This window comes from Globicephala melas, chromosome 6 (genome assembly GCF_963455315.2).
Source record: "Globicephala melas chromosome 6, mGloMel1.2, whole genome shotgun sequence".
Taxonomy (NCBI): Eukaryota; Metazoa; Chordata; class Mammalia; order Artiodactyla; family Delphinidae; genus Globicephala; species Globicephala melas.
In genome coordinates this window covers 9182112-9206453 of record NC_083319.1, presented here as the reverse complement: position 1 = coordinate 9206453, position 24342 = coordinate 9182112, and the positions used below count along the sequence as shown (strand labels likewise).

The following is a 24342-nucleotide window of genomic DNA, read 5'->3' as shown; positions in this document are numbered from 1 at the left end:
CATGTGGGATCTTCCCAGACCGGGGCACGAACCCATGTCCCCTGTATCGGCAGGAGGACTCTCAACCACTGTGCCACCAGGGAAGCCCATCTAGACTCTTTTTGATTTCAAATAGGCAAAGTTAAATCATTTAAAAATGCCACAAACATCATGGGAAAACACAAACACATGCACCCTAATTGTGAAGTGACAATTTTCTAACTAAAATAAGTTAGTAGAGATTATGACACATAATCAGCTAAATGACAACAACAAAAGCGGGGCACTGGAAAAATATATGAGTTGAGTGACCCAGTGAGGTGGGGGAATAAATATAAAGCTATGAGGGAAATACCCAGTGTCCAATGGACGGATGGCTAATAACTTTGAGACACGTGGCACTAAGTTTAAATACTAAGGAACATTTCAGTCTTTATAATCCTTAATGACACGCAAATATGATTATTACAGCCAAGAAGATCCCAATTCTTACCAACAAATTTAGCAAAAATCAGTTAAAATGATGAAGCCCACAGCTGGTCTGTGGGGAAACAGGAACTCACTCATGTGGGGTGTGAATCAGCCCAGTGGTCCTGAGGAAACCTGGCCTGACAAGACGATGTCTTCCTATGCCTTTGGGTTCACAGACTTCACTCTTGGGGTCAGATCTCAAGGAAATAGCTCAAGAATAGTAATTAGAGAGTGAGACTCTCTGCCCAGGTGCCTGCAGTTAGGTAACCTAAAGTTCTGTTCGCAACATTCCATTGCCACAAAAAGTTCCTGTCTAGAGTCAGACAGACAAGGGAGCTCATCCCAAGTCTGCCATTTAGCTGTGTGACTTTAGATGACACTTAACTTCTCTGAACCTCAGTTCACTCCTTGATAAAATGGGGATATTAACAGTCCTGGGGTTGTATATTAAAGGAGGTCATGTCTATAAAGTGTCTACACAGCGCCCTGCCCAGTGTCCAACAAAAGGTGGCCCTTGTTATTGTAAGGTGAGTACTGGACGGAGCCTGGAGAGAGTTCCCGCTTGCGGAGGATGAGGTGAAGTCTCAGCTTTCTAACTTGAAGAGGAGCTGATATCTTTGACTCCTAGTTTATTTTTATTACAAAGTCAGAAAAAGGAAAATAAACTTCTGCCACAACTTCGCAGGAGTCCACCAAAATGTAAAGGGAAGGTCTTCAAAGGGTGTTAAATTCGCCTGAAACAGAGAGGAAAATGCTGAGCGAGGCTCCCACTCCCACCCGAGTGTCAAGATTGGGTGCCTCCAAGGATCTGGAAATGCACATTTTTTTTGAGACTTGGTCTGTGACAGGAGTTTCACATCCCCAAGTTCGTTATTTTTATCTCGGCTTTGAGGGAGAGGGAATCTGCCCAAGGTCCTAAGTTAGGTGACCCTGTCTGGCAAGGTAACCACCGCACAGGTAACTGCTGTGCAGCCTGGGTGAGGGGCAAGCATCCGAAGGGCTGTGAGAGCGAGGGTCTCGGAAGCGGAAGGCTGGGCGCACGGTGGGTGCAGGCCCCGGGTGATGGCAAGTCGAAAGTCCTGGCCTCTCACCCATTCCGCTCCGGGAGCCCCGGGCGCGCCCCGCGGAGCAGCCCTCCTCCCGCCAGCAGGGGGAGCCGAGGAGAAGGCGGGCGGGAGGCCGTGATGCGCGGAGCTGCCGCCGCTCCCTCCCGGAGTCGGGACCAAGGCTGCCGCTCGCCCATTCGTCCGCGGCGAGACTCCCGGACACAGCCCGAGCGGGATCCCGGACTCGGAGTCCCGGAGAGAGGCCAGTCCCGCGTCGCCAACACCCCGGTCCGCGCCTGCCCGGAAGTGCCGGCGCTGAGGGGGCGGGGCCGAGAAGCGCTTCCGGGGGCGGGGGGCGCGGGCTGGGGCGGCAGCCGGAGCGGCGGGGACGGGCCTGGCGCCGGCGGCGGCGGAGGGGGCGCCGCGGGCGGGCGATGTGAGCGCGGCGCTCTCCGCAGGTGAGGCGCGCCGGCGGGGGGCGGTGGGCGGCGGGTGAGGCGCGGGCGGAGCCAGCGGAGTCGGTGGCAGCCCCTGGCCGCTGTCCGGTTCCCTCTGGGCGCGGCGGGGCGGGAGCCTCCGCGCCTGGTCAGCCCCGCGGGCCGGCGGGTGGGCGGGTGGTGCGGGTTGGAGTCGAGGCCGGGCGGGGTCCGGACGCTCTGGGCACCTGCTCTGGTCCGGCGCGCGCCCCCAAGGGGCCAACCCTGCTTGGCCCCGGAGTCCGGGCGCTGCTGGCGGGTCTGAGGGCAGCGCTCGGCCAGCTGCCCCGGGCTCCCCAGCCTCCGCCCGGGCGTCTCGGGATCCCCTGCTTCCGGGCCCCTCGGCCCCGGGGGCGCTCCCCCTTTGTACGGGGAGGCCGGATGGTTAAGTCCCCGGGAGAGCCGGGCCGGGCCGCGGGGTCGGCCCTGCTGGTGGCTGCAACCGAGCTCTTGCCCCACGCCACGGCTTTTCTCCAGGTAAACAGGCGGCGGCGCGTCCTGCTTGGCCCTGGACGTCTCCATGGTCACTCTCGCCCTCAGACGGTCCTGCCATTACGGAGGGCTGGGCTGGCCTGGGTGTGTAAACAGTGTCCTTCTAGGCTAGGCGGCTGTGCCTTGGGGCATGAATAGTCTGGGAGTCTCAGTCTTGAGGCTTTCAGCAAGCCTTTTCCATGCTGGGTCTCAGTTTCCCCACCTGATCAGTGAGGGTTTCAGATAAGCTCTCTAAAGACCCTTCCAGCTCTACCATTCTGTGTATGTCTGAAATTGGAATGGCTGTCCCTGGTTCAAGATACTGGGCAGCTTCACCGAAGACTTTTTGCAAATGTGGACTTTTTAGCCGCTTAATACACTTGTTTTCAGACAGGGTTTAAAATGAATCCAAGAAGCGTTTCTAAACCTAACCTTATCCTAATTCATTCCTTGCTTTTGTTCCTAGTAGTAGTCAATCACATCCTGCTGAGTTTTTGCGTGCAAAATTTTTTTTTGTTGTTTATATCTGCCCATTTTCTCTTTGTTCCCTAGTCAGGCCCTCTTTACCTCACATCTGGATTATCGCAGCAGCTTCTTAGCTAGTCTCTGACTTCAGAAGTCCCCCCACCTCTCCCATCCTTCCTTTATGCTAATGCTAAACTTAATATAGGAAGTCAAAAAAAGAGTTGAGTGTTTGCTTGCTTATTAAATGTCAAGATGCTGTTCCATGTGGTGGGGTAAAGTCGTAGGAGGCACACTTCCAGCCTCCAAGCAGCTTTACACTGGGTGCTGAGACTTTACCTGTGGAAAGGTAATTGATGAGACAAGCCTGTGTGCTGTAGAATTAAGAGGAAGGAGAGATGGAGGTTACTATAGGCCAAGTGGTCAGGAAAGGCTTTAGTGAGGGGGTGGGGTTTGAGCTGGCTGTTAAAGGATGAGTAGGACTCTGATAGGAAAAGAAGAATCAGACCCAGTGATCCCTTGGAGTTAGTGAATAGACCAGTTTCCTTGTAGAGAAGGGTGCTTAAAGGAAGGGAATAAGGAAAGATTGGCTGGGCTAGTTTCTGAAAGAACTTGAACACTAGGCCAAAGTTGAAACTATTCTAAAGGCAGTGGTGAGAGGCAAGAGACTAGGGGTGGCTCATGATCATTTACAGGAGGGGAGGGGAGAGGCTGGGGGCCAGGAGATCAGCTAAAAGGCCACAGGTATTTATACCACTATTCAAAGCTGAGTACATCCTCTGCCTGCCACACTGCATCCAGTCAGTGCCCGCCGTGTCTTTTCAAGGCTCTCCTCACCTTCTTGGACCTTATTTGCTGCTTCTCCTCCCCGACTGTCTCCTGCAGAAGTGAGTTTGTGACTGCTTCGAGGGCGTTGCGCCTCTTGTTCCCCCTTCTGAAGTCCTGGCCTCCTTTTTCTTCTCCTCTGTGTAAATTCTCCATTTCACTTCCTTCAAGCCCCTGCTGAAGATATACTTCCTCCAGAGGGTGTTCCCTGACTGCCCTACCCCCATGCCTTTGTGGCACTCAGAATCTAAAGCACAGGATTCAGCACTTGCTCCTCGGTTACTGAACTTGCTCTTGTCCCAGCTGAAGTGGGTGTTTTTTTTGAGGGCATTTTGTCTTAATACTTCTCTTGCAGCCCTTGTAATATCTAATACTGTAGCTGGGCTTTTGTAATAGGTATGCAAATACTTCCTAATTTTTGTTGGTAAATGACTTAAATTTTTTTGAACCGCCCCTTTTTAAAGGAGAAGCTTTTATTAGTTATCAGTTTTCTCTGTCATATATCATTTACGTCTAATGCTGCCATTCAAGGTGGATGTTTTCAGCTTTCATTCTTCGAGTGCAGATAACATAAAATGAATCTTTGAAACATTAAAATGTTTACTCTTGATTATGGGAAAGGAAAACATCATGTAATTCTTCAGTTGGAGGCTGTGGGGAAAGTACATCAGCTTTGGAATCAGACCAGTCTGGGTTTGAATCCCAGCAAGGCTACTTACTAGCCATGTGAACTTGGACAATTTATATAATGTCTCTGATCCTCTGTTTTCTCATTTGTAGTATGGGGATAATAAAATCCATTTCCTAGGGTTTTGTGAGTTTTAAAGTGAAAAAAAGTATATGAAGGAGGTAGCAAAGTTTATAGCACCTAGTAACTGCTTAATATTTACATTTTCATCATCATCATCATCATTATTAGGTGTAAATTTATCAAGGTGGAGAAATGATAGGCTGCCGAACCTCGGTGTATTTACTGAGCTGTGTATTTCTACATGTCTGTGGATCCTACTTTTACCTTCCAGCTGAAGCACTTGTCAAAAATGTCAGTATCACAAATCTATAATGTGTCATTATGTTTTATTCCCATTAATTTTCATCTTTCTCTAGTTTAAATTCTGCTTAATGGTTTTCAAACTTCTTAATTGTGTCCGTTTAATGTTTTGTAGCTGACAAACTGCTGAATTTAGCTTAGTGAAGGTCATCAACTGAAGGCAGTTTAATTTCTAATGGTTATTTTCTGGTTGTATTGATGGCATGGAAAACTTCATGGAAGAAAGCAATTCAAGGTGAGCTTTTCGAATCCTTTTATCTTTCGAGGTGGGACTTAATATATTTCCCAGGTCTGGTGTCCCCTGAAATGCCAGCAGTAAGCAGATAAGATGCTACTCCTTGACTTTTTTGAGTTCTTTGCCTTAAGAAAGCTTATTCATTCCTTTAACTGAAACAAATCTTTCTATTTCATGATAGGATTTTAAGCATCTAATTGCCCACTTCATAGACAGAAGTAAAAAGAATGGACATTATGCAGAGAAATGGCTGCAAAGTACAAGGAATTGTAACCCCTTAATTATCACTGTGTTGGTGTAATGATACACCCTTAAATGAGAAATTTTTTTTCCACTCAAAGGTGATCAGTAGGACTCTAGCACCAATAAAACCCCTACTTCTCACCACTGTGCCTGGATTAAAATCTTATTCTTACAGGAGATAAGAATTCTGGCTCTGAAGACTGTCAAATCCAGGTTCAAATCCTGGCTCAGCCAGTCATTAATGAGTTTGGGAAAGGTTCTTAGTCTCTCTGAGTGTTTTCTCATCTGTAGAATGGGGATAGCTGCCGTGTCTATCTCATAGTGTTGTCATGAAGATTCAGTGAGCAGGTAGAGAGCTTACTTAGTGTACAGAACGCAGTCGGAGCTCAGTAACTGTTACTGCCAGTCAGGTTAAAGAGTCCATTCCTGCTCTGCTAGGAAAGCTCAGAAGAAGCTTCTGATGTTTTGCACTGACTGAAAGACAGTCTCCACTGTCAAACGAAACCGCACTCTCAGAATTATTGTATCTGAGCAGACTTGGAGAATGTTAACGCCTTGGTAGGAAATCTAACAGTTTGGATAAAAATGTTCTTTCAGGCTCACATGAATTAATGCAGTAAGAACTCTAGACTTGTTTTCTTTTAAATTAGGATGAGTACTTCATGAATATCCATCACGGAATGCCATTTTATTTATTTTTTTCTTGCATTGGGTCTCAGCGGCACCAGAATGTTTCATGCAGGCCTGGTGTTATTCGGCTGCTGCTTTCTGAAGGATTAGATTGTATTTCATGACAGCTCAATTTTAGTTTTTCTCTAGACCCAGGCAGAAATACCTAAGAAAGTTATTTTTGTATCCTTGTGACTGCTGTCACCATGCCTGTTGTCCCCAGTGCTTCCATTCAGCGGTCTTGTTAATGACTTTTTGTTTGGGAATGATAAGGGATCTTCAGGTCTTCAGTGCCTGATAGAGAAAGTCTAGCTTGAGTTGTGTCTCCAGTATCAGCAAGTGACTGAAGCCAGCAGGTGCAAATCTGGGTTTGGAATCATGAGCATCTTGATGGAGAATAATGGGTACTTCCTGGTGCCTTAAACAACTTCCAAATTTGTAACCTTGCTTTCCTTTCTTGGAAGTGTCGCAGGGTATTTTTAAATGAAGTGGAGCAAATTAGAGTGTTTATGGGTTAGATGGGAGTGAACCACCTTGCTAGATTTTTCCTGCTGGTGAGAAGATCCTACGTCTCTCGGGTGTTCAGCAGGAAAAGTTGAAAGCTGAGGGTGCCGCCATGGTGGCAGTCATGGATTTTGAGCCACCAGCTTGGTTTAGGTTGCTGAGAGCCTCTCTCTGCCAGACACACTGCTAGGCTCTGGGCACACAGTCCCTGCCCTCAGAGAGCTCACCACTGAGGGTGTGAGCTCAGCAGCACGGGAGGCTCAAGAATCAGCACATCACATTTGCTTAGGTTTTACACTTTTACTTTTGCTCTGGTTGTCATTACTGGGAAACAGTTCCAGGGTTTAAGACCAAGGATTTTGTAGAGGGGATTTCAAGGCCCATGTGGGTGTTTTGCCCAGATGACATTTAAGTGTCTTTTCTCATCTTTAGGTTCTCTTTAGAATGGATTTGCAGTGTGGGAAGATGGCACTAGTCTAGGTTCTGGTTTTCACTGTTTGGTTTCCTTACAGCTTAACAAAAGGCACGATGCAGAATTTTATTAGTCAGTGAAACGGTGCCTTAAGGAGAGGGCTAGGTGTGCATGTTTCCTCTTTCGTGAGCATGTTACAGTAGGAGCAAATAACTGTTCCTTCTGTTCTCAACTGTGTTTTCTGTTTTCCCTTTTAGTAACCGCATGTTACCACATTCATCCTTGGCTAGTACAATTTTTGATTACTCCCAAATTGTGCCTATTGGACAACTCTGTTCAGAGGCCCAGTGGGCAGCCTAAACTCAGCTTGTCTGAGGTGGAACTAACTTCCAGAGTGGATAGCATCCCTCCGTCTCCAAGCCCTGTTGAGTCCTTCTTTGGACTCGTGTTCAAATTGGCTGCCACCGGAATCCAGTTTGAGATTTCCAGTCTCGTATTCAAGGCCGTCCACGTTCCCACTGTGGCATTCCTCTTTCCCTCATCACTCCTTGTACCTGGGCCCTGGCCACTACCCCAGACACCATACATTTTCACTCCAGTGTTCTTTGCTTCTGCCATTCCTCTGCCTGAAGTGTTCTTTCTGTTCCATTTGAAATGCAAAGTCCTGTTCAAATATTACTTCCACCATGAAGATTTTATTTATTCTCTTTGATTAAAAAAAATTCTCTTTGGTCAAAAGTAATCAGTCTTGTCATTGCTCTCATAGTTCTTTGTTTCTGCCTCTATAATTGTCTGCTTGATACAATAATTACCCATTTGCAGCCTATCTTTCCCTAGATTCCTTGGTTTAAAAAATTATATATTTTTAGGAAAAACCCTATATCATGTCTTAAAAAAACTTTTAGTGAGAATAATACAGCTATATGATAAAAAAATTCAAAAAGTATAAAAGTCTGTTTCCCTTCCCTTTCCCCAGTCTGTAGTCCTCATTCCCGAAAGTCACCAACATTAATGGTTTCATGGGATTCCTTCCAGAATGGATACAGCAGTATATACTTGTTCTTTTAAGAAAAGTACATGAAGTGAATCACATATATACATACAGATTTTTCTATGGCTTGCTGGTTTTGGCTAAATATTAGAGCTCTTTTCCATGTCGAAGGATACAGGTCTATTTATTCTTCTTAATGGCTGGGTAGTGTTTCATTGTTGATTGGTTTTTTTGTTTTGTTTTGTTTTGTTTTTTTGAACAAGTCTTCTCTGGATTTTGAGCTCGTTTCCCTCTTTTTTTTTTTGCTATAGCAAATAAAAGTGCTCAGTGGACATACATATCCTGATAAGCTATTGTAAGTACTGTGTATTTGTAAGCTTAATTCTTAATAGTTAATTGTGGGCCAAACGATGAATGCTTTTTACATCTTAATTGATATTACCAGATTATCCCTCAGGATTACACCTGCACACTTTTAAAATGTGTGCAGGTCTGATGGGTTACGAATGGTATCTCATTTTTTCTTTTTGTAATTCACATGACTTGATCATGAATAAAGCTAAACATCTTTTCATATGTTTTTGATCACTTTTTCTTTGAACTGTTAATATCTTTTGCACCTTCTTCCATAGGATTTTGTGTGTCAGTCCAAATCTGTTTGAGTTATAATATAGCCCTTTGTCAAATGTGCACGTACTTTCCCTCAATATGTCGTTTATCTTTCTGCTTGGAGGGTGGATTTTTTATATTATATATTTCTATGTTGTCAAATGTATTTGTCCTTTGTGGCTTCTGGGACTTAATGTCATGCTTGCAGAGACCTCTATGACATTATTATAAATAAATTCACCCATGCTTTCTTTTAGTTATTTTTTGGTGATAGTTAAGTCTTTTAAAAATAGTGTCAGAAGACTATAATGACATTAAGTGGAAAATAATAGGACCCTCCTTACATTCCCTGGTGCTTTATAAGAAATTGTTAAATATGCAGCACCTTTGAAAACTTAGGGAGCTGTAATTTCCATTAATCGGGCATTTTATTTTATGTGAACCTATAGTGGTCATATAGAAGAGCACTCACTACCTTTTTGCCTCATTTGCTCAAACTCAGTGGGAGGAGCCAGGTGAGAGGAGGAACAGAGTGGCGATGAACTGGCGTCTGTCCACCCTTCCCAGGATCAGCCTTGTCTCTTAGATTATGGTCAGCTGGTTTCCCTGTCTTTATGAAGTGTGACTTTTTTAAAGCTCCTTCAGGTCAAATGTGTTTATTCTTGGTGAGCTTTGGAATCTGGATTAGGGGGTATCATTCCCTTGTTTGTAGCGTTTCAGAACAGCGTCTTGTCCTGATGCCTGGGTGTGGTCATATGTTCTGTAGCTTTTTTTGGGTGGGAGCTTGCAAAGATTTCAAGCAGCTTTACTTGCTAAGCCTTGTTGTCATATGGTCTTGTATCAGATCTTAGTTTTCTTTTCAGAGCATGCATGCATGTTTATTTCTAGGACCCTTCTCCTTCACTTCGCACTTCAAGTCTGTGGGTCGAGTATCCCAGGCTGGCTTGTATGGTAATTTAGGGGACAGCACCTTTCCCGTGTGGCTCGTGCCCACACTGCCTCGCTGTGTGAGTGGCCTCCCTTCTCTGGTTGCCCAGTCTGCCTGAACTCCCCAGCATGTGGCTGTGCTCTTCCCGAACCTGGTCGCTCTTCACTCCTCACGGTTGTGTCTTGCTCTGGCCTGTGCTGGCCTTGCTGCTGTCCTCAGTGCTTTCAGACCTGGCTTCCTCGCTACTTGGTCAGTCCTGGATAGCCCCTCACAGTCTGCTGTTGCTTTTTAAATGCCAGTCTCAGTGCTGCTTTGAATTCTCTTGAACTTGGGCTGAACCTGTGTCTTGGCAGCATCTGCTCTCTGTGACTTTCACCCTCGAACACCAAAAGGACCACTTACTTGAGCCCTAGGTCGGTGGTTTCTAATGAATAGAGGCTTTAGCATATGAAGATAGCTGTTTATTTAAAGCAGGTAAAATCAGCCAGGATGCAGGGCTCTGACGGGGAAGCGGGAGTAAAAGCTGTGAATATGGAAGGCATAATATACTGCAGCTGGAGGGCCACCTGGGACTTTTTTCTGATCATAACCCTTCCTTCTACCGGTGACTTAGATCTAGAAAAAAGGGAGATTTTGATCTTGAAAGAGGGTTCTGTGGTAAATCCCTAGAGCTGAGATTACTCATGCACAGGGCATGTGCGCTTGTAAGTTCGATGGATGTTACTAAAATGCTCCCTTTTGCCTTTCTTCATCTCTTTCCTCCCGACAGAGGAAGGAGTAAGAGCCCTGGGCAGTGGTAGGAGGTTGTCACCTGTCACTGTCCCTTTCCCTGGCCACCACCCTAGGGCAGGGAGGTAACCTAGGGCAAGCTTTCGTTTCCTCCTGCCTTTCCCTCAACTCTCCTGCCTCCCTTACTGGTCCAGCTACTCCCCTTGGGCAAATTAAACAAGGATAAGGGGTTATTGTGTAGGGGTCTAGATGGCCAGACTTTGCAACAGCCCTGAAGAAGTTAAGTTAGCCTCTTGGAGCCTCAGTTTCCTCACCTCTCAAGGGAGGGTAATCGTACCTGCCTTCTGGTGGAAGGTCAAGAGAATTCATACATATGTATGAATAATACATATAAGGCCTTTACGACATGCCTAGCATGTGTCGAGCATTCAGTAAATATTGTAATTGGTGATGATGATGATGATGATGATGATGATGATGATGATGATGATGGGCTTTTCCAAGTAAGGGGGGAAGGCTAAGGAGTGTGGTGGAAGGTGACAGTGATCCCCTTGGGCAGTTGCTGAGGCTGGTGTGGAGGTGGCTGGACGAATGTCAGGACTGCCCACGTCCGAGGTGGTCCTTCCCAGAACCCACTGTTGAGACCGATGGTGGCAGTCTCATCAGCTGACTGTGGCAGAGGCTGTGTGTGAGGTGAGAGCTGCTTCCCGAGGGGTGAAAGCATTCTCCAGTTAAAGAAATTGGAGAGCAGAAAGTTTGTGTGTCCATTGGTTGAATGAGCAGAAGAGCGTTATGAAGAAATCGGGGAGCTGACAATTTTGAACTTCCCAGAGACCATTTCAACTAATATCCTCTTTGTATATGTTTTAAAAAGAAGTATTTCACATTGTTATCCAAAGTATAGTTTTAACAAACAAAACCAGAATGAGTATTGTTAAAATAAGTATTAATGGTATTGAAGAAAAATATCCAGTTTATATATACTTGTTTTTAATTAAAATATAGCAATGTAAATGTCTAGTTTGGGGATTTTTTTTGTTTACTATTGATATAATGGGACAGAAAGACCTGTGATTAATCTGCTGAATTAAAGAATACTGATTCTGATGTCTTTAGTGAGTGGAATAATCAAATTCATTATTGTTTTCTGAAGCAGCTGCAAACTTAGTCTAAATGAAAAACTAATATAAATCACTTCTCTGCATTATCAAAAATGAACTCCATTCCCATCTCTCTCTGAGTTGGGAGGAATCTGTAGTAAGCCTGTATCAAACTGCAAGACTGGGACTCTTATTTATCTTTGAGTTCCCTTTGGTTTTGTGCACGTAAGAGATTGAAATTGAACATACCCTATAAATGTAGAAAAATAAATTCCCAGTCAGTATGTCATTTAGTGATTGCAGTTAAATCTAATACTTGCAGCACATTGGACAAAAGGCTCGTTTTCTTAATTTGCAAAGAACTCTGACAGTTCAATAGAGAGTCAGATATGGGCAAAGGATATGGGTAGGCAGTTCGAAGACAAACTTAGACAAATTGCCATTGACGATGAGAAAAGATGATCAACCCCATTTATAATTAAATCACAGCAAAACAATGAGATACCACTTTTAACCTGTCAGTGTGGCAAAGGTGAAAAAGTTCAATATTCATTATTGGCAGTTACGGGGGTACAGGCACTTCACGTGCTGTTGGTGAAGGGACAGTTGCTGCCACCTTTTGGGAGGTAAGTTGGCATTATCGATGGATGTGAAAAACTAACGCAGTAGCCCCTCTGCTAGGAGGAACTACTATGACTATTTAAATGGTTTCCTGCTTTTGGTATCACCTGGGGACTGATTAAGTATTGAATACATGGTGGCACATATGAAATTCATTTATATGAATTTCATGGAATACTATGAAATCAGAAAAGAGAATGAAGTAGATGAGCTTGTGCTGCTGTGGAAAGATTTTAAGGTATATTAAATACTTTTTTTTTTTAACATCTGTATTGGAGTGTAATTGCTTTACAATGGTGTGTTAGTTTCTGCTTTATAACAAAGTGAATCAGCTATACATAAACATATATCCCCACATCCCCTCCCTCTTGCGTCTCCCTCCCACCCTCCCTATCCCACCCCTCTAGGTGGTCGCAAAGCACTGAGCTGATCTCCCTGTGCTATGCAGCTGCTTCCCACTAGCTATCTATTTTACATTTGGTAGTATATATAAGTCCATGCCATTCTCTCACTTCATCCCAGCTTACCCTTTAAATACATTTTTAAAAAGCAGAGTACAGAACAGTTTATGCTGATATATGTTTATAATTTTCTCTGAAAGAACACCCAAAAACTCTTTCCAGTGATTGAGAGACACTGGAGAAGAATTTTGCTATCCATTTTATATTTTTCTGTATGATAGTTTGAAGTTTGACCATATGCATATATTTTATTTTAAAGATAAAATTAAACATTGATCTAACTTTGGTGTAGGCCCACTGACATTCCATTCAAGGGAGAAATCAAGACCCTCGAGGAACCAGTGATTAGCCCATGCTGGAAAATTGCAGAGGAGTGGAGGGTTCTGTTGGAACTGATGTGTCTGTGAGAGGTTCTGGCTTCCTTTGCTTCAGGACCACTGGACCTGATGTCAGGTCTGGGTGTGGAATTGTGATTAATTATGCCTTTTACTCCTTTTCTGTGACTAGGACTTCAGTTACCTGTAAATTCCCTGTGTGTCAGTCTCTGAGAAACCTCTTATTCGAGAGTGTTGCTTGTTAGCAGCTTTAGGCAGGAGTCTCTGAATCTCATTGTCACTGCCGAGAGGACGCGTCAGTGTCAAGGAGAGGAGAATGGAGCACTTCCTTTCTCATTTTGCAGAAAAATGGAATTCCTCCTTAGGTGTTAATCATGGTCTTTCATTTTTCTCTTCAGTGATTTTCTTTCCAGTGTAGTTCTGTACTTTTTTCTGAGAAGAAGATAAAAAGCCACACAAAGGAGGAAGACACCTCATTGTGGAGCTATTTTCAGTTTTACAGACTATTTCAGAAATGCTTTTTTGTTTTCCTTTTTCTACTGGTTTTTGCCCAGGACTCTGTACCTTTAAAAAGCTGAATCCACCTTTCTTTTGCCCTTTAATTCCAAAAGTCACTATTTACACATCCTTGTGTCCCGAAAATGCTGTAATGAATAGGTAACATTTGACCACTTGGCAGGTGCCAGGCAGTTTCTGTGTTTCTAGACGGCAGTCTGGTGCAGTTATGAGCATGACCCCTGGAGCCAGACTAAGTTCATCTGTTAACTGCAGGACCTTTGGCAAGTGTCTTAACTTCTTTTCTTCAGTTTCTTCATCTATAAGATGGCAGCAATCATAGTATTCCCCTAACAGGGTTGATAAGAGAATCAAATTAATTAATCTGTGTAAGGTGTTTAGCACAAGATAGGTACTCATTATATGTAAGCTATTATACACATTCATTGCATGAATTTCCCTCATTCAACTACTCCAACAGTCATGTTGGGCTGTTCTAGTCATGTTCTAGATACAGAGATCAAGGTTGATGGACTTGTCTAAGGTCACGTAACTATTTAAATGTTCATTGTTACTATTTTTATTAGAAAGTGGCACAACCAGGATTCATATACAAGTCTAACTTCAAAGCCAGTTCTGTTTGTTACACCATCCTGTCCCCCTAAAAAAAGTCTCTAATAGCTAACCTTGATTGCCACGTGCCAAGCAACCATTGTGCTAAGTGCTTCCTACATGTATTCCTTATAACAATCCATAAGGCAAAGACTATTGCTATTGATACTACCATTAAAAACAAAAAAGCTGGGCTTTCCTGGTGGCGCAGTGGTTGAGAGTCCGCCTGCCGATGCAGGGGACACGGGTTCGTGCCCCGGTCTGGGAGGATCCCACGTGCCGCGGAGCGACTGGGCCCGTGAGCCATGGCTGCTGAGCCTGCGTGTCCAGAGCCTGTGCTCCGCAATGGGAGAGGCCACAACAGTGAGAGGCCCGCGTACTGCAAAAAACAAAAAAACAAAAAAACAAAAAACTGAGACTTGGAAAGGTTATGAAGTACCTTGCCCAAGGTTTTACAAATGGAAAGCAGGTATCATTTGAATCCATATCTGACTCCAAATTAATGCTTCTGATGGTTATATTAGGATCTTTTCTTATCTCTTAAAAACTAGATGAGGTGCCTTAAATTTTTTTAATGTTACTTATTTTTAATAAGTAATACATTCACATAGTTTAGAAATTTTAAGAGTTCAAAATGATTCACTGAAAGCTAATGGGCCTTCCAACTACCTCATCCCTGTCCCAAGAGGCCATTTGTTTTTGTGCGTCATTCCAGAAATATTTTGCTAATATTTATATATGAATATATTGACACAGTGAGGTGTATATGTTTTCATAGTGCTTTATACAAATAGCATATATACTGCTCTGCATCTCAGCTTTTTCATTTAGCAATATATCATGGTGATTGTTTCATACCAGTATGAAAAGAGCTTCCTTATTCATTTTTTCTGGTGGTATAATAGTCTTTAGTATGGACATACCATAATTTATTAGCCAGGCTCCTCTTGATGAGAATTTAGTTTGTTTCCAATCTTTTGTTATGAGCTGTCCTGTAATAAATTCCTAGAGTTGAAATTGCTCAGTCATGGGGGATCGTTTGTAATTTTTCTGGATACTACTGAAATGCCCTCCAAAGTATTTGTACCATTTTATACTCACCAGCAGTGTCTATGTCAAATTATCATCTAGTAGGGATTTAAAAATACATATATTTTTGTCATTCCAAGTAATACATGTTCACTATAGAAATTTGAAAAATACAAAGAAGAAAGATAAAACATCTTTACTCTCACATTAATGTAAATATTTTGTATAATTCTTTAATATTATCTCTATGTATATTTAATATTTGTAAATACATATATACTTTTAGAAATATCATTCTGTATATTCTGTGATTACCTGATTTTTTAACAGCTTTGTTGAGGTATATAACTTACATATAAAATTGACCCATCTTAAGTATAAAATGCAGTGACTTTTAGTAAACTTAAAAAGTTGTCAAGGGCTTCCCTGGTGGCGCAGTGGTTGAGAGTCCACCTGCCGATGCAGGGGACACGGGTTCGTGCCCCGGTCTGGGAAGATCCCACATGCCGCAGAGCGGCTGGGCCCGTGAGCCATGGCCGCTGAGCCTGCGCGTCTGGAGCCTGTGCTCCGCAACGAGAGAGGCCACAACAGTGAGAGTCCTGCGTACCGCAAAAAAAAAAAAAAAAAAGTTGTCAAACTATCACCGTAATTCAGTTTTAGACCATTTCCATCACCCATAAAGATCCCTCTTGTTCATTTGATCTGATTTCTTGCTGTGTTCTTAAATATTTATTCATCAAATATTTATTGAGTATCCACCATGTGCCAGGCAGTTATCTGGCACATAGTTAATATAACAGATAAAAATTCCTGCTCTCATGGGAACTAACTTACATTTTGTGGAACTAACTTTGAATTCTTTAACGTCATTTTAGTGATGATACTGTATTCAGTATATAGCTGTATCATACTTTAATAATTCCCTTATTGTTGGACATTCAGGTTATTTCCATTGTTTGCTTTGTAATTGAATGTAGTTATGGATAAATTTTTGTGCCTATATTCATGATTTTGTTTTTACAACACAGAGTGCTGAGTTGAGAGAAATTCCCATTTTAAGGCTTTTGTTATATTTGCCTACCAGAAGTATGTGAGAGCACCCCTCTTCCTGTAACACTGCCAGCTGGGTTGCGTTTTTAAGTCTGGGCGATTTGAGAACAATTGTGTCTTGTGTTAATTTTTATATTTTGGTTTATTGATGAAGTCGTTAAGCATTTTATCCCTATGTTTAAAGGCAATTTAAATTTTTTTTTTTTTAGCATCTGTTCATATTCTTTGTTCACTTTTCAGTTGTTACATTTGGCTTTTATTGATTTGTAAGAGTTTTATACTTTCCTGCCATAGATGTTATATTTTTCATAATTTGTCTCTTTTTGTTTTTTGGTAAAAGATATTTTTTAGAGGTATAAAAGTTTTACTTAAATAGTTAAATCTCCCTTTCTTCTTCTGGTGTCTGCCTTTGTGTGCTCAGAAATGTCTTCTCTTGAAGTTATTTTTGGGTATGTTGTGAAGAAGGGATCTAACTTTATTATTATTTATTCATATTATCCAAGCAGCATCTATTTCCAGAAATCTTCCTTTTTCACTGATTGAAAATGGCCCCCAAAGGCCCATCCTGGTCTGATTTCTATCTACTTGACAGCCTCCTGTGGCCTCTGCCCTTGCTCCTTGTCCCAGCTGTGCCACAGTGCTCCAATATTTCCTTCCTTCCTGACTTGGGCTCTCATCTCTTTGTGCATGTGATTCCTTCTGTCTGGAAAATTGGAACTTTCCCTGCAGCACCCCCCCTACCCCCCAATATTTGGCTAACCTTTATCATCCTTTAGGTCTCAGTTGAGATATCATTTGTTCAAATGGCCTTCTCTGACCACTCCTCCGTTATGAAAGATCTCATAGCTCTTATCACAATTTACAACAAGAGAATTGTAGCTTACTTGGAGCTGTAGTGCCAGGCATACGGAAGACTCTCAGTATATATTTACGAAATGAATGAATTATAGCCTACTCATACATTTTGACATCTATATGTTTGGCTGTATTTTTCTTTTTCTAAAATTTTTTCAGTATTTCTTCTTCTAGATCTAATGTCCAGTATGGTGGCCATTGCTCACACGGGGCTATTGAGCACTTGAAATGTAGTTATTCCAGATTGAGACGTGCTGTAAATGCAAAATACACATCACATTTTAAAGACTTGATATGACAGACATGAAATTCCAAGAGTGTTGTGAAAATACTGGTGACTTAGTATGAAAAAAAAGAATATAAAATATCTCATTAATAACTTTCTAATGTTGAAATGATAATGTTTTAGATATATTGAGTTAAATTTTATATTTTTCCTTTTAAACAATATAACTGCTAGAAAACATTACACACATGGCTTATGTTGTATTTCTATTGGACGGCAGTGTTCTAGATGAATTTTAAAATCATTTTGTCAAGTTTCTAAGAAAATACTCCATTGGGCTGCATTATATTTATAAACTAACTTGCGGGGAACATGTCCATCTTGATAGTGTCAAATTTTCCTACCAGAAGCATGATATGTGTCTTTGTTTATGCATGTTTTTGTCCTTATTAAAGTGTTATAGTTTTCTTCTTGTAGATCCAATTTTTTGTTTATCCCCCAGGTATTTTATAGTTTATGTTAATATTGTTGGCTGTAACTTGTCATTAGCTTACCTAACCGGTTTTTTATGAATAATAATTTTTTAAATCCTTCACTTATTACATCCTGATTCTAACAGATTTTTTTCAAGCAATTCTTTTGTTTTTTCTATGTAAATAGTCATATCTCCCTTGGATGATAATTTCACCGCCTCTTTTCTAAAGGCTATATGCCTTAATTTTCTCTCGCCTTTTTTCTTTGGCTGGAATTTCAAGAACAACGTTAAGTAAAAGAAGTGATGGGCAGACAACCTTGTAGCCTTCCAGGCACTAGCAGGAATTCCTTTACAAAAGTGTTTACCATAGAGTGTGCCAGGGAACACTAATTCTTTGGAATATTAATATGTGTACCTTGAGAGAAGAGTTTCATGGTTAAATGAGTTTGCAAACTGCTGAGTTAAATAGAATTCTAGCCTGTAGGACTTTGCAGATGGGTTAGTATGCTAATATGTTTTTTAATTCCTAGGAGGTAGGGATATTGAGCTCGGGGCTTGTGTTCTACTAAATACATTTTGGGGAATGTAGGTATATTTCCTTTTTAAGGGTGATGTTGCCATTAGTTTGCAGTAGATGCTATTATATTAGGAAAATATTGTTCTATTCTTAGCTTATTAAGTATTTTTATCTTTACTTTGAAAGTAACTTTTTAAAATGCATTTTTGGCATAGAATTGATTTGGCCATATGGTTTTTCTCCTTTGACTTATTGAGGTTGCAGATTACATTTGTGTATGTCCTAACATATAGCCATTCTTACATTTGATCATAATATATTATTCTTTTAATAGGTTATATTTGCTAGTATTTCCTTTAGGATATTAAAGTAAGTCTGTTTAGTGAAGTCTCTACGTAGGTAAAGTTGACGGTCTTTATGCTGTTTGCCATATTCTAATGTCAGACTTATGCCATACGAACTGAGATGCTTTAAATATTTTAGCATGCATCTAGAACAGTGTGAATGGCCTGAGGATCATTTGTGCTTTGGCACTTCTGTTTCTTTTTAATTCTGCCAATTTATGTTATCCTAAAAATATGTCCATTCCACTTGGATTTCAAATTGATTTCAATCATAAATCTAGGATAAATAATGGCACAGGGTTCCTCTCTAACTAAAATGTTTTAATAAATTCTGAGGTGGTTAAGAAAAATTCTGATGTGATTTATCATCACACTGATTGATCTTTTTCTGCAAAAGTTTTAGATTTCGTTGCACATTGTCTTGTCTTAAATTTTAAAACTTTGTGATTAAATACTGTTCTGTATTAATTACATTTTTGTTTTCTTTGGGTTTAGTTTGTTCCTTTTCTGACCTCATAAGTGATTTCATTTATTTTTATTCTTTATTGTTTAATGATAAAAATTTTTAAGGCACTGACATTGTTAAAATTTGTTAGTTCAGAACCCCAGCATTTCATTGTGAAAAATTTCAAACATACCCAAAAGTTGAATTTTACAATAAACACCTGTATACTCAATCTAGACTCTACACTTGTTAACATTTTATTTTGTTTGCTTTATCACATATCTGTCCATCTCTTTTTGGATACATTGTTAGGTAAGTTGAAGATATAAGTAAACTTCATTCCTAAACCCGTACTGCAGATTTGATGTGAGTTTTCTTATTTTCTAAATAGCTCTATTCCTTATTGATTTTCTTTTTGATTCAGTGCTTATTCAGGAGGTGTTTAAATTTCTCTTGATTGGGTTTTTTGTTTGTTTGTTTGTTTTGGGTTTTTTTGCGGTACACGGGCCTCTCACCGTTGTGGCCTCTCCCGCTGCGGAGCACAGGCTCCAGATGCGCAGGCTCAGCGGCCATGGCTCACGGGCCCAGCCGCTCTGCGGCATGTGGGATCTTTCCGGACCGCGGCACGAACCCGTGTCCCCTGCATCGGCAGGTGGACTCTCAACCACTGCGCCACCAGGGAAGCCCTATTGGTTGGGTTTTAAAAACAAAAATATAAATGTGAGATCTAATTTTGTTGTTTTGGTCAGAGAATGCAGCCTGGGCTCTACACCGTTCTGTAGTTTTGAGTGATCAGGGCTGTGGGCTCTAGGCAGAGGGCAGCCAGCCTGTCCTGAGCACGCCAGCAGTGTGAGCACTAGCCGAGGATGATGCACTCCTGACGTGTCCGTCACTCTTCTTGATCCTCCTGTCTAAAAACTCTTCACTGAAGGCGGCCGAGCATTGGGCTATGAATTACCAACCCAAAAGGATGTAAACGTGTGTAGAGCTGAAGGGGAAAAAATGCACAACAAGACAACAACTCAAACTCTAAAAAGGTTTAAGCTCCATTCAGTATCCAGTGTGCTGTATACTTGCAAAATACCAATTGGAAATATACAAATAAGGCAGAGCATTTTTTTAAATGAATTTACTTCTGTTTTACAGAGTACTTCAAATCCTCAAAGGTAGGTGAAACAGAAAAATATATTTCTTAAAAGGATACCAAGTCTCAGCTAGAGCTAAAATGGCTCTACTGTATGTTACATGTTTTACTTTGATCAAGATGTATGTCAGGTAATTAGGAGACTTGGCTAATGGATCATTAAGTTATTTATCTTTAGGTGAATTAACCAAGGCATGAAAGACTGAAAATAAGTAAGAGGAGAAATGAAATGCTCAGGCGGACCCTAGGAGGTATAGTAGCTACAATGGAGGGGGTGGTGGTATTTTTGCAAGGCTGTGTTTATGCCACTTGTACTTAGTGAGGAGTCACTGGCGAATTATGAAACTCTCTCTTTCCTCAGATTACGCTTCATGTCAGTAGAAATGGACAGCAGCAGTTTTATTCAGTTTGATGTGCCCGAGTACAGCAGCACCGTTCTGAGCCAGCTAAACGAGCTCCGCCTGCAAGGGAAACTATGTGACATCATCGTCCACATTCAGGGTCAGCCGTTCCGAGCCCACAAAGCAGTCCTTGCGGCCAGCTCCCCCTACTTCCGGGACCATTCAGCATTAAGTACCATGAGTGGCTTGTCAATATCAGTGATTAAAAATCCCAATGTGTTTGAACAGTTGCTTTCATTTTGTTACACTGGAAGAATGTCCTTGCAGCTGAAGGATGTTGTCAGTTTTCTGACTGCAGCTAGCTTTCTTCAGATGCAGTGTGTCATTGACAAGTGCACGCAGATCCTAGAGAGCATCCATTCAAAAATCAGTGTTGGAGATGTGGACTCTGTGACCGTCGGTGCGGAAGAGACTCCAGAGAGTCGTAATGGAGTTAAAGACAGCAGCTACTTTGCCAACCCGGTGGAGATCTCCCCTCCATACTGCTCTCAGGTACGGCAGCCTACCACAAGCAGTGATCTTCGGATGGAGACGACACCCAGCAAAGCCTTGCGCAGCCGTGTACAGGAGGAAGGGCACTCGGACCGAGGGAGCAGTGGGAGCGTCTCTGAGTACGAGATTCAGATCGAGGGGGACCATGAGCAAGGGGACCTGCTGGGGAGGGAGAGCCAGATCACTGAAGTGAAAGTGAAGATGGAAAAGTCTGACCGTCCCAGCTGTTCCGACAGCTCCTCCCTGGGAGACGATGGCTACCACACCGAGATGGTTGATGGGGAACAAGTTGTGGCCGTGAATGTGGGCTCCTATGGTTCTGTGCTCCAGCACGCCTACTCTTACTCCCAGGCAGCTTCACAGCCAGCCGGCGTAGCTGAAGCTTTTGGAAGTTTGAGTAATTCCAGCCCATCCAGATCCATGCTGAGCTGTTTCCGAGGAGGTCGTGCCCGCCAGAAGCGGGCTCTGTCTGTCCATCTGCACAGTGATCTGCAGGGCTTGGTGCAGGGTTCCGACAGTGAAGCTATGATGAATAACCCCGGGTTTGAGAGCAGCCCCCGGGAGAGGAGTGCAAGAGGTCACTGGTACCCGTACAATGAGAGGTTGATCTGTATTTACTGTGGAAAGTCCTTCAACCAGAAGGGAAGCCTTGACAGGCACATGCGACTCCATATGGGAATCACCCCCTTTGTGTGCAAGTTCTGCGGGAAGAAGTACACGCGGAAGGACCAGCTGGAGTACCACATCCGGGGCCATACCGACGATAAACCATTCCGCTGTGAGATCTGCGGGAAGTGCTTTCCATTCCAAGGTACCCTCAACCAGCACCTGCGGAAAAACCACCCTGGCATAGCTGAAGTCAGGAGTCGCATCGAGTCCCCTGAGAGAACAGATGTGTATGTGGAACAGAAACTAGAAAATGATGCGTCGGCCTCAGAGATGGCCCTAGATTCCCGGATGGAAATTCACACGGTGTCTGATGCTCCTGATTAAGATGGTAAAGAAGTGCACCCCACAAAGCACATTAATCAACGCCTGTTTGTGATTTGCTTTGTTGTAACCTTTGGTTTTCCCAACCATCTGGAAATCTCTTGGTCTCTTGGCAGTTTTTCTAAGGTTTCTGGAAGGAACACTTCATTGTGTTTATCCTTTCCCCCGCCCTCCCTCCCTCAAGGAGCTCAAAGCATGAAGGGCAGCGTATCCAGGGAAAACACAGGCTGACAGTATTCCTCTTTGGCTGAACTCTTCATCCAAAACCTGCCAGTGATTTAGCTATGCCAACTGGTTGACCCTACATTCTCTGCCAAGAGGCATACTCTCCCATTGTGTGCACTGGCACCAGTGCATTTCCATGGAGGGAGACTGGGATGCCGTCAGCTGATACAAATGGGTAACCTTTTCTAATTTAAAATTACTTTTAGGGGGTAGTTAGACAATTTTTATATATATATATATAATAAAGCAATTATTATATATATAGTATATATACATTCTCAAATTTGATTTTATTCTGGTTGAGGTGAATGTAAGAGGAATATATAATTTAATACAATGTGAACAGGGCTTTTGACTCTGTCTCGCCCCTACCTAATATGTTAGGGTTTTGCCCCTTTATTTCCCTTATAAAAGAATGTTAATAGGTTTTCAAATATATTAATCATTGTGTCCAAAAGCAAGCAAAGCAAATCACAGTGTTCATAGCTCTGCTTCATAACAAATACATAAACCAAATGCCATAAAATGTATTCAACTCTAGTTGGAAACCATTTGGAATTTTTGTTAGTTGTCCAGTAGGTAAGCTGGATGACCCGTGGTGCTGACCTTTTTACATACAGTAGTGTTATATTAGTCAACCCCAAAGGAGCAGTGGTTTTCAATGTTTTTACTGGCCTATGAATCTACCTTCATTCCGTACTGTAGAAACATACCAGGTAACTAAATCGAATCACTCTCTACCGTGAGTTAGTACTCGCACTAAAGGAAAGGGATTTGTAGTTCTGTCTACAAAATTCTCCAAGCAGTGTTGTGGTTTTTTTTCTTCTTTCTCTTTTCAAACAGCCAGTTCAGGTGCACAGCAACTTTTTCTACATGCAGTTCCCAGGGAAACTGCAGAACTTGGAATTTGTACTTTTTGTAAAGATATACTCTATGGGAATTGCAAGCAATATATCTATCTTAGTATTGTGTGAGCTGATGAGAGCCTCCGTGGCTCCCCCGCTCTCTCAGTGTTTCCTGCTTGAAGAAACCAACAGTTAAAAAGCCCTCTAAGATACTCTGTGTGTCACCAAATCTCTGTGTGTCACCATTTTTTTGGTCACGTGGTGCTATTTTTATGTTATGTATCTTTTAGGTCAGTATAGTTGTAGAAAATGTGAAATCTAATGGTAAAAGTGAATTATAATTTTTTTCCTCTCTTGAGTTTATAGCTTGAAAAAAGACCTCAAAAGCATGTGCTGGCAAACACATTACTGTATAAAAACATACCCGAGTCCTATTTGGATAATGTTTTATTAGTACTTGAGGAAGTGTCTTCAGTTTTATATTTTGTTCACCCATGTGCTCCTAGTATACAAAACGGGCTTTATGAGATTGCCCTGGTACTGTGTACTCCGGCAGAGAGTAATGTTGTAAGCAGTTTGGTGGTGAGTTTGTGCTGCAGGCTGTCGGTAAGATGTCAGCACTCCAGGCTCTCTGCTTGAGAACCTTGGCCCTGAAACTCACAACTAGTGTGTCTCCACGGGAGAAGAGCACAGACCACCTAAGAGAAAAACAAAAGCGAAATTCGGACCAACCTCAGAGGCTAGGAGTTAAAGGAATACAAAAGTAGATGTTTGCTGGTTTTCCGTGCTTTTTTGGCTCTTAAAATACCAAGAATGGAGTTGGGGTGGGGGGTGTTTGGGGATTTTTTTTTTTTTTTTTTGGTTTTTTTTGGGGAAAAAATCATTCAGGCCCTTGTGTGTGATCGCCCCCGGGGGTGGTAGCTGTGCAGTAGCATCTCTTCAGCACAGGGGATCTGTTCACGCGTGAGCCGCTGCTCTCCACATCAGTGTTACTACGTACAGACACACGCGAGTCCTGCCGCTCCAAGGAGCGACTTCTGCTAACCGGGTATATAGTATGCCTTTTCCTGTCAGACTGCCTAAGTCAGGGGTCTGTTCTCTCCCTGAAGCACTTGCTCAACTCCTGTCAAAGCCGTGTGCCTCAAGGGGAGGCTGGACCCCAAGTGTTTACCCACTTAAATATGTTCTGGGGTTTCAGGTAAATGTTTGTGATTTTTTTTCCTTACATGAATAAGTTTGATTTTTTTTTTTCCGTCAAAGAATTAAATGCAAAAAATTTGTGTTGTGATACAAATTAAGTTTGTGACAAGAAGCGCCCAAATCGAGGACATGAGAGGTCAGGCTCAGGGAAGGAGCCTCCTTTTCACTCAGGCTTGGGGCCTTCTGAGAGGTCTCCAGAGCATCCTGTGATAAACGAGACAAGTGAGGAGGGGCGGCACTTGGGGCAAGCGCCTTGAATGTCCTGGTTCTTGTCACCGTGTCCGTCTTAACCTTATTTACATGGAATTCTTTGTATTTGTAAATTTGTTTAACTGGTTTGAGTTTACCAAAGAGTGACTTATCCAAAATTGTCTTTGAC

The 24342-nt window shown here is 42.4% G+C and overlaps 1 protein-coding gene across 2 annotated transcripts; it reads left to right on the top strand.

Annotated features, from left to right (window-relative positions):
* Positions 1 to 1872: 1872 nt before the first annotated feature.
* On the top strand, positions 1873 to 23580 carry ZBTB34 (zinc finger and BTB domain containing 34). Of its 2 annotated transcripts, XM_060299929.1 has the most exons (3): positions 1886 to 1954; positions 8147 to 8190; positions 20172 to 23580. In XM_060299929.1, exon 3 carries the CDS (start codon positions 20182 to 20184, stop codon positions 21694 to 21696), a length of 1515 nt encoding a protein of 504 aa, XP_060155912.1. In that variant the 5' UTR covers positions 1886 to 1954; positions 8147 to 8190; positions 20172 to 20181; the 3' UTR covers positions 21697 to 23580. The 2 variants fall into 2 exon arrangements, with proteins under 2 accessions (XP_060155911.1, XP_060155912.1); XM_060299928.1 differs by lacking the exon at positions 8147 to 8190 and having other exon boundaries at positions 1873 to 1954.
* The last annotated feature ends 762 nt before the right edge of the window (positions 23581 to 24342 follow it).